At 39.9% G+C, this 13,860-nt stretch overlaps 1 protein-coding gene across 1 annotated transcript in view; it reads left to right on the forward strand.

The window, feature by feature from the left end:
- Window positions 1-13,860, forward strand: part of LOC123758038 (uncharacterized) — a 150,831-nt gene that overhangs the window by 85,045 nt on the left and 51,926 nt on the right. The window contains exons 2-3 of the mRNA XM_045742222.2: window positions 6,375-8,997; window positions 11,026-11,195. Of these exons, the coding sequence (XP_045598178.1) occupies window positions 6,512-8,997; window positions 11,026-11,195 (2,656 nt within the window). The 5' untranslated portion in view covers window positions 6,375-6,511. The remainder of the gene's footprint in view (window positions 1-6,374; window positions 8,998-11,025; window positions 11,196-13,860) is intronic.

A 13,860-nucleotide genomic window follows, 5' to 3' on the forward strand; every position in this document is an offset into this window, starting at 1 on the left:
ACACAAATTAAAAGGCAAAACTGCTTAGCATCATCTTCCACATCTTCTCTTAAGCAAGAATTATATATTTACCCAACTTTACCTTTGAAACTGTTCCCCGAACAGCAATGAATTATCAGTTTTACCTAACTTACCTAACCGAGCTTACAAACTTACACAAGTCTTAACCTAAGCTAACATAACTTACATAACCTTACATTATCTAACTTACACAACATACATTCTCACATAAAATACCCATGTAACATGCAAACACCCGTATACAAACACATACAAACTTGAACAAAACACACTTACAAATACCCAAACACACTTACAAATAACCATTTCACAATCTAACTCGTACATACATACATGCACAAGCTTATTCAAACTTATACAAATACATACATTCTTAAACTCATGTACTAACACAAATCACATGCAAACATATACACTCTTACACAAAATACCTATATCAAAATCTCACCTACACATACAATTACATTCACAAACTTAAACAAACTTACAGAAACACATACAGTTATGTTCATAAACACGAACTTACACATACAAACTTAAACACTTTAAAAAACATATGCAGTTACATTTATATACAACCCAAACTTATACAAACTCACACAACTCATTTTATAATTTTACTTGTGCATACACACTTTCTAAGCTTTCATAATCCCTCTTGTATATACAAATTCTCACAAATTTATACACATACGCTTGATTATATATGAAACATGTACAAACTAACACAAACATGTACAATTACGTTCACAAACTTCCACATATACATTTCACAAACACTTACACAAATACTCATTACTCTATCCTTCACGAGCAAACTTACAAATACACATTTTCATAATCACACTCAATTACATTTCATATATTAACACAATCTTACACAAAACACAACATGTAATAAACAAACATGACTCTCAGAAACATACCCATTTTGCATATGCACTCCCCAAAAATACTCATAGAAATTCATGTATACAAAATACATACACTCATTTCACAAACTTACATGCAAATATCTTAACCCATCTTACCTAACACAAATCCTAATTTCACAACCTTACACAAATACACATGCAACTGTAATATCTTAAACTAACAAAACCAACCTAACATAATCTACCAACTCAATAATGATTTCCTCCCACTATCAGAACATATACAAACTTATACATCTCTCATAAATACTTATACATACATACAAACATGTATGATAAATCATACATGCAAAACGCTCATTCGTCTATTTGACTCATACCTTAACCTACCTCCTCCTAACCTTGTATTTTCTTTTACTTTATCTCAATACCATATACATTAGTGTAACTGTTCCTATCTTCAAATATCATATCCTCCACTGTATTGTCTTCCTTATATTATCTTATTCAAGCACACATTCACCTAACCTCTTTTGCATATAGGTTAGGCGCACAAGAGAATATTAGATTAAGAGAGGAAAGGAAGGTTTAGAGATGTAAAGAAGAAAGAAGAAAAGGGAAGGAAGGAAAGTAAGAACGGAATGGAAGGCTAAGAGAGTGTAAGTATTTCAGAGAGATCTGAGTAAATATTTCATTAAACACCAAAAGTAATATACAAAGAGAAGAAAATGAATAAATTCACTGAAAAAATAAACAAAAATAAACTACATCAGAAAAAAATATTAACAAACATAACAAAACAAAATAAACTACATGTGAAAAGTTAGGTTTAAGAATAACAGAATAAGTGCAAATTGTATCTACCACAATAAATACACAGAGATCAAAAAGATAGGTATACCTCACAGATAATATAACAGGGCGCTCTTGCCTGTCGCAGTTGCTGGACCACTATGATATGGCATTAGATGCTATGGAAGACAAACAAACAGCTGATGTAATTTACACAGATTTCGCAAAAGTTTTTGATAAATGTGACCATGGCGTTATTGCACATAAAATGCGTTCAAAAGGAATTACCGGAAAAATAGGCAGATGGATCTACAATTTCCTGACTAACAGAACCCAATGTGTAATAGTCAACAAAATAAAATCCAGCCCATCAACCATGAAGAGCTCAGTCCCCCAGGGTACTGTGCTTGCTCCAGTACTTTTTCTCATCCTCATATCGGACATAGACAAGAACACAACCTATAGCACTGTATCATCCTTTGCAGATGACACTAGGATCTTCATGAGAGTAGGCAACATAGAGGACACGACAAACCTCCAGTCAGATGTAGATCAGGTCTTTCTATGGGCTACAGAAAATAATATGGTGTTTAACGAAGATAAGTTCCAGCTCATGCGCTATGGAAAAAATGAAAATATAAAAACGGACACCACGTACAAAACTCAGGCAAATCATAACATAGAACGAAAAGTCAATGTAAAGGATCTGGGTGTACTCATGTCGGAAGACCTTACCTTTAAAGAACACAATAAAGTAGCCGTCACTACTGCAAGAAAAATGACAGGTTGGATAACAAGAACTTTTCACACTAGAGATGCTATACCGATGATGATACTTTTCAAAACGCTTGTGCTCTCTAGAGTGGAGTACTGCTGCACAATGACAGCCCCTTTCAAAGCTGGAGAAATTGCTGACCTGGAGAGCGTGCAGAGATCCTTTACTGCTAGAATCCACTCGGTAAAACATCTAAATTACTGGGACCGACTAAAGAGCCTAAAACTGTACTCCCTTGAGCGCAGGCGGGAGAGGTACATAATAATTTACACGTGGAAAATATTAGAGGGGCTGGTCCCAAACCTGCACACAGAAATAACATCACATGAGACCAGAAGACATGGCAGGATGTGCAGAATACCCCCGTTGAAGAGCAGAGGTGCAACAGGTACTCTGAGAGAGAACTATCAACATCAGAGGCCCGAGACTGTTCAACACGCTTCCACTACACATAAGGGGCATAACTGGCCGACCCCTCACAGTGTTCAAGAGAGAACTGGATAAGCACCTCCAAAGGATACCTGATCAGCCAGGCTGTGACTCATACGTCAGGCTGCGAGCAGCCGCGTCCAACAGCCTGGTTGATCAGTCCGGCAACCAGGAGGCCTGGTCGACGACCGGGCCGCGGGGACGCTAAGACCCGGAAGCACCTCAAGGTAACCTCAAGGTAACCTCAAGGTAAGGTAACCTCACAATAATATACCTCACAAATTTGTGAGGTATAATATTCCTCACAAATTATACCCAACACAAAAAACACATAAAGATCTGAAAAAGGTTAAGTAAGGGACAAAAAGAACCATATCAAAAAATAGAAAGAGCCAGTGTTTAGAGAACGGATGTGTACTAAATAATCTTTACATCCACTACTTATAAAAATGTGAGAGACTTGACAAACTTTAGCAAAAATGCAAAAGTACTTAATAACTATCTTACAAAATGTTCTGAAAATGTACAAAATGCATAAACACCTTTTTAAAACCAATATCTTTTGAAAATTTAACAAATGTATATAAAACATAGAATGACGAACATAGCTTATGTTAGGAACCATGTAAGTTTGTAAGTAAGGTTAGGTAAGTTAGGCAAGTTAGGTTATGTAAGTTTTGTTTGGTAGGTAACATCAGGTTATGTTAGTTTCTAAGTTAGGTTAGGTAAGTTAAGTAAAACTGATAATGCATTGTTGTTTGGAGAACAGTTTCAAAGATAAAGTTGGGTAAATATATAATTATATAATATAATACACATAATAAATAATATGATATACATTGACAAGAGACCAAACTTCAGCACCCGCATACAACACATAGCCAAAAGTCTCATAAACTGTCGGCAAACTTTCTAAAATCAGATATTATGTTCCAAACTCTGCTCTCTTCTCATTATACTATGCACTAATCTATCCCTATCTAACATATGTTATATGTGCATGGGGTTCAACCACTGCAAATTACCTCAACCTCACCATCACCCAGCAAAATGCTACTAACAGAACTATAACATACTCTGTCTTCAGGCAACACACAGCCTGTGACGACATCAACGTTTTCTATGGAGTAAGGTGTGGTGATATCGACGCCATCTATGAACCTGCACTCACTCCAAGGCATTAGACGCAGACAATGCCATCTGTTGACAGAGGTGTGGCAAGTTCAACGCCATCTGTGAATGGTTCCTGTTCGTGTGCAGGCGATGAGTCACAATAACGTGGCTGAAGACTGTTGACCAGACCACACACTAAAAGGTGAAGGGACGACGACGTTTCGGTCCGTCCTGGACCATTCTCACAATCGACTTGAGAATGGCCCAGGACGGACCGAAACGTCGTCGTCCCTTCACCTTCTAGTGTGTGGTCTGGTCAATGTTCCTGTTCGTACCACAGTTAGTAGGTGAGGTCGATGATGACGACCTCTGGTGAGTGAAGTAAGGATATCACTGCCATCTAGATTGTGCATCTGATTACATTTCACAGTTCCCGGTGAAAGGTTGGCATCCTAGGTTCTCCCTGTATACTTTCCGTCTGGCTAATGACTTATGTCCACAGAGGTGACGTGGAAAGTCTATTGCACTGTAGCAAGCGGTTCTCCTCGGGCAGTTCTCAACTCCTGACTTGTTCCTGTGAGAGGACAAGTGGCTGCCATCGGTAGTACACAGTGTGTACTGTGCACTGTAGCTGTACAAGTACAGCTGTTGTACTTGTGCAGTGATATTGTGTGGACCGACGTACCTGGGATTGGGCCAAGAGGAGTGACAAGACGATAGTAGTGGTCGTCTGCTGAGAAGTGCTGCTAGCATGTAGACTTCTGCCAGGGTGTTAGTGGTGACCCCTGTCAGTGTGTTTTTGGAGAGCAGATGTAGGGTATTTGGACAGTGACAATACAGTGTGGGACTGGCCCATGTTGAGTAAGGTGAACTCGCCGGTGATGACCATTGAACGTGGACGACGTATACTTGAAGATAGTGGGCTCGCTGGGATTTGAAGAACACTGCAGAGATATTAAGTGTCCTGTGTGAAAGAGACACTGTGTACATGTGTGTTGTAATATGACATGAATAATATATTGGTGAAGGTGTTATTTAGTCTTGATTATCCCCTTTATTCTTTGTACAATTGCTTGCTACCGCCTTCTCTTGATAACTTACCATTGACTTTGAGTGGGATCATAGAAGAGGCTCTAAAGCCCATTATGCAGAAAGAACTCGGTTACTGGCTTTAGCAGGCAATAACACTGCCCCCTCTGTTTAAGTCCTTAAACTTGCTAAACGTACACTCGCTCCGAAGATTGTCATGTGTATTTACATGTACAAAACCTTGTTCGTAAATGTTAGTCCTGATCTTAACTGTTAAATCCTAATCTGAAACTCTTAGTTGATATATGTAATAGAACCTGTGAGCACCACACCAGAAATAAATATCTCTTTGATATCCCCAGTCAGACTAAATCTGTGCAAACACTCCATGCAAATAAAAGGACCCAGTCTATGAAACTCACTCCCTAATGAATAAAAAAATTGTCCGACCCATGCCCTATTCAAAAGTAAAACCAAAAATTACCTAATTTTATCCTCATAGTTTCAAACCCACACTATCTTGTACTGCCCACTTCCCCAATATTAGTACTTAAGATATACATCTTTACCAGTGTAATAATCCCCAATAATTTATATTGTACTTATTATGTTAAACTCAAATTTTGCTACAATATACCTCTTAATAAACTTATCTGTTAGGAGCTGACTGAAAGTCTGTGTGTTAGTGGCTTTGCAAGAATGTAAGAACACCAATGTTATGTACTCTCACAAACCTTTTTGTATATAAATAAATAAATATATAAATTTGTAAATGAGTAAATATATAGTTTGTAAATAAGTTGTTATAAAAGGTTTCCCTAATCTTGTTTCATGATACAGAAAACATAAATTTTGTTGTTAATACATAACAATTTTTGTTTTTCTACCACAGACGTGGCCGCACATTTACAATGCTAGCCAGAACATACATTTTCCTCTGTCCTCCACAGACAGGGTTAGATATCTGTTAAACATATAGTTCAGTACTATATTGAACAATCAACCACGGAAGGTGATTGTATTGCTTTTAAAATGCTAATCTAACCTACATAAATCCTTATTTTAAGTGTAACAAATAAAATAATTACTCTATTTTTTTCTTGTGTAATATATTTTATTTGTTTGAATGGTTTTACCTTGAATATAATACAAAATATTGGTTTTCTTTTTATACCATAATTTTATATTTGAATGAGTGCATTGTGATGAATATATCAAAACAAGATTTTCTACATCCATGTTACATTGTTGCAGGACTGTCAACTTGTGTCAATTATTTTGTTAAGCGATTAATTTACTATTTGTTTCATCACTTCATTAATTCTTGTCTTTTGTTTCAGTTGACTCATCAGAAGATTTTGAGTGGATTCATCAGAAGCAAACATCAAGTGTCGTATTATCTAATACATCACATCTAATACAAGCATCCTAAGCCCTGGCAACTACATTTTATATAAAAGTCCATTGCCAATCAACCATGGCTGAAATATATAATGGTTTGAGACTTATCATGGCTATTAAAAGCTGTGGACAGCGTGTCTTATATCAGACATTCCTTCTGGGAACTCCAGACAAACCTAAAGATAAGAACCTGGCAGATTACTTAGAGAACTTGCCGCTAACATCAACCGCAAACTACATAAAAGCCTCGAAACGAGAAAAACGTTTTTACAATGAGGAAAAAGAGTTGATTAACACCAATCCAGACGGATCCAAGTTTGATATAACACTGCTCTACAAGATTATCAGATTAGCTTGTGAGAAGGTGGCCCCATTAAAAAATGAAAACGGAAAATGGGGCTCCGAAAGTACAGAAATGGAGTATTACGTCACTGCTATAAAAGATATGAGAAACGATGTTATTCACAGCCAACTTGCCGTAACTAAAACTGAGCTATCGGAAAAGATGTTGAAACTTAGAAAGTATTTAGTTGGGTGTGTGAAGACGTCTGGAGAGCGGTATGGGCGGGACGAGGCTGTGGTAAACAATGAGATCAAGCAGGTGATGGATGATCTGGACCAAATACAACAAACAATTCTTGGTAAGGAAGATATAATGAAGTATTACAGTGACGAACTTAAGCAGCTTATGATTGAGAAGTGCAGCGAGACACTGAAGATGATCTTCCAAAGAATTGTCAATATTAACCCAGTGTCTTTCTTCACAGATGACCTGCGCCTTGAGGTAGACAAAATTTTTGTTGATGTCGCAGTCAAGCAAGGAAAACGTAGAGGTGAAAGTAAAGCTATAGACTATCGAGACCTCCTCAAATTTCTTCAGAACCCAAATGAACCTCTATCTATGAGTGATGTCTCCCAGCAACAGAGTTCAGCTGCACGGAGTCAAATACTTCTGCTTGAAGGTGTGGCCGGCAGCGGCAAGACCACTCTGGTGACAATGGTAATACAGAATTGGATAAAGGGAGGTAAAGGCAAAATAAGAGGCCTAAATAATTATGACCTTGTGCTATGGGTACAGTGCAGGGACCCAACCATAGACTCCTACCAAGCCCTCCTGGACCGCCTCATGCTAAAAGTATCATTACAATTTAGGAACCTTATGCCAAGACTGACGAAGCTTTGTAAGCTGCTAATCGTAGTTGATGGCCTGGATGAAATTAATGAGAACTCGAAAAAACTTGTAAACAGTTTGTTACACGAATTCAAGAACTGTACCCACACTACATTTATGTGCACGTCACGTCCAGAAAAACTTGAAATGTTTAGTAACACGATTCCCCGGGAATATAAAGTGACAATTGCTGAGCTACGAGGCATACCTAAGGACCGAATTCTTGAATTTGTGCGTCGAAATCACGTGGCGATAAAGCACCAGACAAGGAGTGAACGAAACACTGAGGAACTGGTAAAGGCAGTGGAGAAGTTGAAAGATCTTCATGAACACTTATCGCTGCCGATGAACTTGATATTGTTAGTGATCATTTGGGACAGGGAGACAGATTCGTTACCCCGTGGGACCTTCACTCAGACGGAGCTATATCATAAAATTCATCATCTGTGGCAGAGTAAGGTGTTGGAGAGACTGGCCAACCATCAACGGTACAGCAGCATTTCTAAAGACGACCTAGAGGACAGAATCCAAGTTATTTTAAAGGAGATATACCGGTCAGCGCTCGAGAGCCTCTCTTGCAACCAGTTAATCCTTGAGGAGGAAATTGTTCACCATTTAAAATTAGCTTGTAAAAAGGTAGATTTACCTCCCGACGAAATTCTGTCGGCATTCCTGACCTTGAAATCTACTTGGACCGGGAAAGGCTTCCAGGAGCGGTATTCTGCACCCCACAAGGGAATCCAAGACTTCTACAGTGCTCTACATATTGTGACGACCCTTACGTGCCAGCTACAGTCTCTTTCCCTCCCAGTCTCACACAACGAGCCCCCAACACCACTTGTGTCTCCCCTGGCACATGCTGCACTAGTCCCAAGTTCATCTACACAAGACTCTCCTGGTATTATCAGGGAAGTGTTAACACAGGCCATCAAAACAAGAAAGGTGGATATGGCTGAGTATCAGAATGTTCTAGTGCATGTAGCCGGGATGTTGCACCTGACTCTGGACCCAGTGCCCGAGGCCCTGGCCTACGAAGTTGTTGACCTTCTGCGCCAGTCTGGGATGAGGGAGGAGTACCAGTGGCTCGACCTCCTCGAGAACACCACGGCCACTTCCGTCACAGCTAAGGCCGTGACTCCTTCCATTAATAATACTAATGACACTATAGAAATAAGTAATAACCGTGTAGGGAGCTACGCAGCTCTCCTACCACACCTCAAACCCTCCAATGTTTCCATTTGTATAGAGGATGACCCTGCCGACATACCTCGCCTGCCAGAGCTGGTGGCTGGCCTGGGCAGGCACCAGTGTCTACGGCTGCTCTTGCTTCACCACTACTGGCGGGACCATACCACCACTTCCGACGACATCTTGCGTCGTGTACCGCCTCCGTGAGTTGTCATTATTGTTTCATTTCACTGATAACCAGATATTTGTAATTTTTTACTGAAGATACTAATGTTTTTTACAGTTTTTTACATAGTATCATATGAACTTTTAATGCTTTAGTATTGATTGTTGCAACTGTCTGACTCATATATTTTAGGTTTGATGATGCGGCTGTTAATGATTTTTACTGAACCAGTTAAGTGAATTTTAAATTTTTTTGCTGTTATTGCTACAGACTGCATGTTGGTGATGGTGTATGCCTTTAAGTACTTATTATGGAAAATGAATTTATAGTTGCTGACAACAATGTATTTTGATTATTTTAGGCCTAGGTCGTACCAGTAGTAGTTGATCCAAACGGCTGAATTACAGAATAACTGACCTCATTACCCTATTGAATATGCAGGCTGCTAGCAGAGGGTGATGAAGGCTTGGCATCATCAGTGTTGCTTGCATGATGAAGGCCACATCTACACTACACACAGTTTTTAGCACTTAAACCATTTACATTTCAGACGATCATCACTGTAACTGTAATCAACATGGCCGACATTACTTACACAACTTTCAACACGATAACTAACTACTACTACACTTTCTCATTGTATAACACCAAACAACCATCATCTCTGTAACTCTACACTGTTTTCATCACTACCTTTTGCCACTTTCCCTTTCCTTCACATTTATTACCATTCCTTATACCTTTCACCACTTTCCCTATCTTTGACTACCTTCTTGAGGTTATCTTGAGATGATTTCGGGGCTTTAGTGTCCCCGCGACCCGGTCCTCGACCAGGCCTCCACCCCCAGGAAGCAGCCCGTGACAGCTGACTAACTCCCAGGTACATATTTTACTGCTAGGTAACAGGGCCATAGGGTGAAAGAAACTCTGCCCACTGTATCTCGCTGGTGCCTGGGATCGAACCCAGGACCACAGGATCACAAGTCCAGCGTGCTGTCCGCTCGGCCGACCGGGTCCCTGATTTCCTACATTCTTCATTCAAAAACATTCCCTACATTTTCAACCCATCCTCTTGAGTATTCTCAACGTCATTAAACAGATGTACTAAATTGCCCGAACGTAACCTAACTGAGAGTAGTGTAAAAGGAAACCCTACCATTACGTTTTGAATTTTCGTTGCACGGGTATTGTCACTACAATTTCCATAGACCACAGTGGCACACGGGTATTGGTGCATCAAACTTTTTGTAGCTACAAGTACAATAACAACCGTGACCAAGACTATGTGAGCCACGAGTACAATAATAACAGTCACTCATAGTATTACCATGTGAACCACAAGTACAGTACCAGCAGTCACCCCCAGTATTATCATTGTGACGTGTTTCCCTACACCAGCTAATACCTGGCAGCTGGAATTTGTGCCTATGCACAATAAAAAAAATTAAAACAAAGTAAATTTATGCTGCTTTGCCTTTGTGGTGTGAAAGTTGCAGGATTAAACAACAAATATAAACAATTAAACACTTTACTATTATTGCAATCATAACAACAAAATAAGTCCTGAAATAATACTTGGCAAAAACACATGATATTAACTTAATATGTTTACTCTACTTGAAAAACAATAAGGGTGACTACACTATTACTTACACTAGTCCACATAACTACCGTCATACGTTAGCAGGACCACAGTGAGTGAAGGAGGTGATATATATATATATATATATATATATATATATATATATATATATATATATATATATATATATATATATATATATATATATATATATATATATATATATATATATAATGTATATATATATATATATATATATATATATATATATATATATATATATATGTATATATATATGTGTATATATATATATGTATATATATATATATGTATATATATATGTATATATATATATATATATATATATATATATATATATATATATATATATATATATATAGTTACAATCACTCCACAATCACTGTAGGAGAGTGTGGAGAGTCGTGAAGAGTCAGGTGCTCATGGGTGCTTTATCCCTGACAGGAGTAAGCTGAAGGAGTTCGTGGGTGTTGTGAGCGGTGATGGGGTGGCGGCGCTGCCTCCCAGCCTGACGGAGCTCCACCTGGCCGTGGTGAGTGATGCCCACGCTCTCTGCCTCCTGCCACACCTGCACCACCTCGTCACCTCCCGCCTGCCTCACCTCCACCTGCTCTGTGAGTCTCCTCCCCCACCTGCTCCTTCCTCTATTGTAAGCACCTTGTTGTTGTGCGTGCGGGGGTTGAGCTCTGCTCTTTCGCCCCTCCTCTCTACTCTATGTCAATCAACTCACAACTGTGTGTTTTTTTTCACACACACAAACACACACACACACACACACACACACACACACACACACACACACACACACACACACACACGCACACACACACACACACACACACACACACACGCACACTGGGACCAAAGAGCCAAAGCTCAACCCCGCAAGGACAAATAGGTGAGAACACACACACACACAGAAATAGAAACAACATGGTGATAGAAACAACATATGATAGAAAGAACATCACCATCAATATAATAGAGAGAGCAGCTTCTGTGGCTAGCAGGAACGGATCCAGACTACTAATCATGGGAGACTTCAACCATGGAAAGATAGATTGGGGGAACAGAGACCCACATGGAGGACCAGACACATGGAGAGCTAAGCTGCTGGATGTGGCAACAAGAAACTTTCTAAGTCAACACGTCAAGGGACCGACAAGAATGAGAGGAGAGGATGAACCAGCTTTGCTTGATCTGATATTTACCCAAAATGAGTCGGATATAAGGGAAGTTAAGTTGGAAGCCCCCTTGGGAATGAGTGATCATAGTGTATTCATCTTTGAGTACCTGGTTGAGCTAGGAGTTATCTCCCCAAAAAAGAACTGGGAAACAAAGGGCTGGCGTACCGAAAGGGAAACTATGAGGAGATGAATAAATTCCTAAGGGATATACCATGGGACACAGAACTCAGAACTAAGTCCGTACAAGACATGATGGACTATGTCACCCAAAAGTGTCAGGAGACTGTAAGCAGGTTTGTCCCAGCCCGACAGGAAAAAACCGAGAAGCAAAAGAAGAATCCATGGTTTAATAGGGAATGTATGAAAGCAAAGGAGCTGAACAAAAGGGCATGGAGGAACTTCCGTAATAACAGAACACCAGAAAGTACAGAGAGATACCAGAGAACCAGGAATGAGTATGTTAGTGTGAGAAGAGAAGCTGAGAACAGATATGAAAATGAAATAGCTAATAAAGCTAAGACCGAACCAAAGCTACTACACAGTCACATCAGGAGGAAAACAACAGTGAAGGAACAGGTGATGAAACTTAGAACGGGTGAGGACAGGTACACAGAGAATGACAAAGAGGTGTGTGAAGAATTCAACAAAGGGTTCCAGGAGATCTTTACAATAGAACAAGGAGAGGTCACAGTGCTAGGAGAGGGGGCAGCAAATCAGGCGATCTTGGAAGGGTTCGAAATTACAAGAGATGAGGTCAAGAGGCACCTATTGGAGCTGGATGTGAGAAAGGCTGTTAGGCCGGACGGAATTTCACCATGGGTATTGAAAGAGTGTGCAGGAGCACTTTGTTTGATACTCTCCATAGTGTACAGTAGGTCACTGGAAATGGGAGACCTACCAGAAATATGGAAGATGGCTAATGTCCTAATATACAAAAAGGGTGACAGACAAGAGACACTGAACTACAGGCCAGTGTCCTTAACTTGTATACCATGCAAGGTGATGGAGAAGATCGTGAGAAGAAACCTAGTAACACATCTGGAGAGAAGAGACTTTGTGAAAACCCTTCAAAATGGGTTCCGGGAGGGTAAATCTTGCCTTACAGGCTTAATAGAATTCTACGATCAGGTGACAAAGATTAAGCAAGAAAGAGAAGGATGGACATACTGCATTTTTTTGGATTGTCAGAAAGCCTTTGACACTGAATCCCATAAAAGGCTGATGCATAAGCTGGAGAGACAGGCAGGAGTAACTGGTAGGGCGCTCCAGTGGATAAGGGAGTACCTAAGCAATAGGAAGCAGAGAGTTACAGTGAGGGATGAGACCTCAGATTGGCGTGAAGTCACCAGTGGAGTCCCACAGGGCTCTGTACTTGAACCTATCCTGTTTCTCATATACGTAAATGATCTCCCAGAGGGTATAGACTCATTCCTCTCAATGTTTGCTGACGACGCCAAAATTATGAGAAGGATTAAGACAGAGGAGGACAGCTTGAGGCTTCAAGAAGACCTGGACAAGCTGCAGGAATGGTCGAACAAATGGTTGTTAGAGTTTAACCCAAGCAAATGTAATGCAATGAAGATAGGTGTAGGAAGCAGGAGACCAGATACAAAGTATCATTTTGGAGATGAAATACTTAAAGAGTCAGAGAGAGAGAGAGAGAGAGAGAGAGAGAGAGAGAGAGAGAGAGAGAGAGAGAGAGAGAGAGAGAGAGAGAGAGAGAGAGAGAGAGAAAGACCTGAGGGTTGATATCATGCCAGACCTGTCCCCTGAAGCTCATATCAAGAGGATAACATCAGCGGCATATGCCAGGTTGGCTAACATAAGAACGGCCTTTAGAAACTTGTGTAAGGAATCTTTCAGAACGTTATATACCACATATGTCAGACCAATCCTGGAGTATGTGGCTCCAGCATGGAGTCCATATTTAGTTAAGCATAAGACTAAACTGAAAAAGGTTCAAAGATTTGCCACCAGACTAGTACCCGAACTGAGGGGTATGAGCTACGAGGAGAGACTGCGGGAATTAAACCTCACGTCACTGGGAGACAAAGGAGTTAGAGAGGGACATGCTCACCACATACAAGATTCT

The sequence above is a fragment of the Procambarus clarkii genome, chromosome 40 (genome assembly GCF_040958095.1).
Source record: "Procambarus clarkii isolate CNS0578487 chromosome 40, FALCON_Pclarkii_2.0, whole genome shotgun sequence".
In the NCBI taxonomy this organism is placed as follows: domain Eukaryota; kingdom Metazoa; phylum Arthropoda; class Malacostraca; order Decapoda; family Cambaridae; genus Procambarus; species Procambarus clarkii.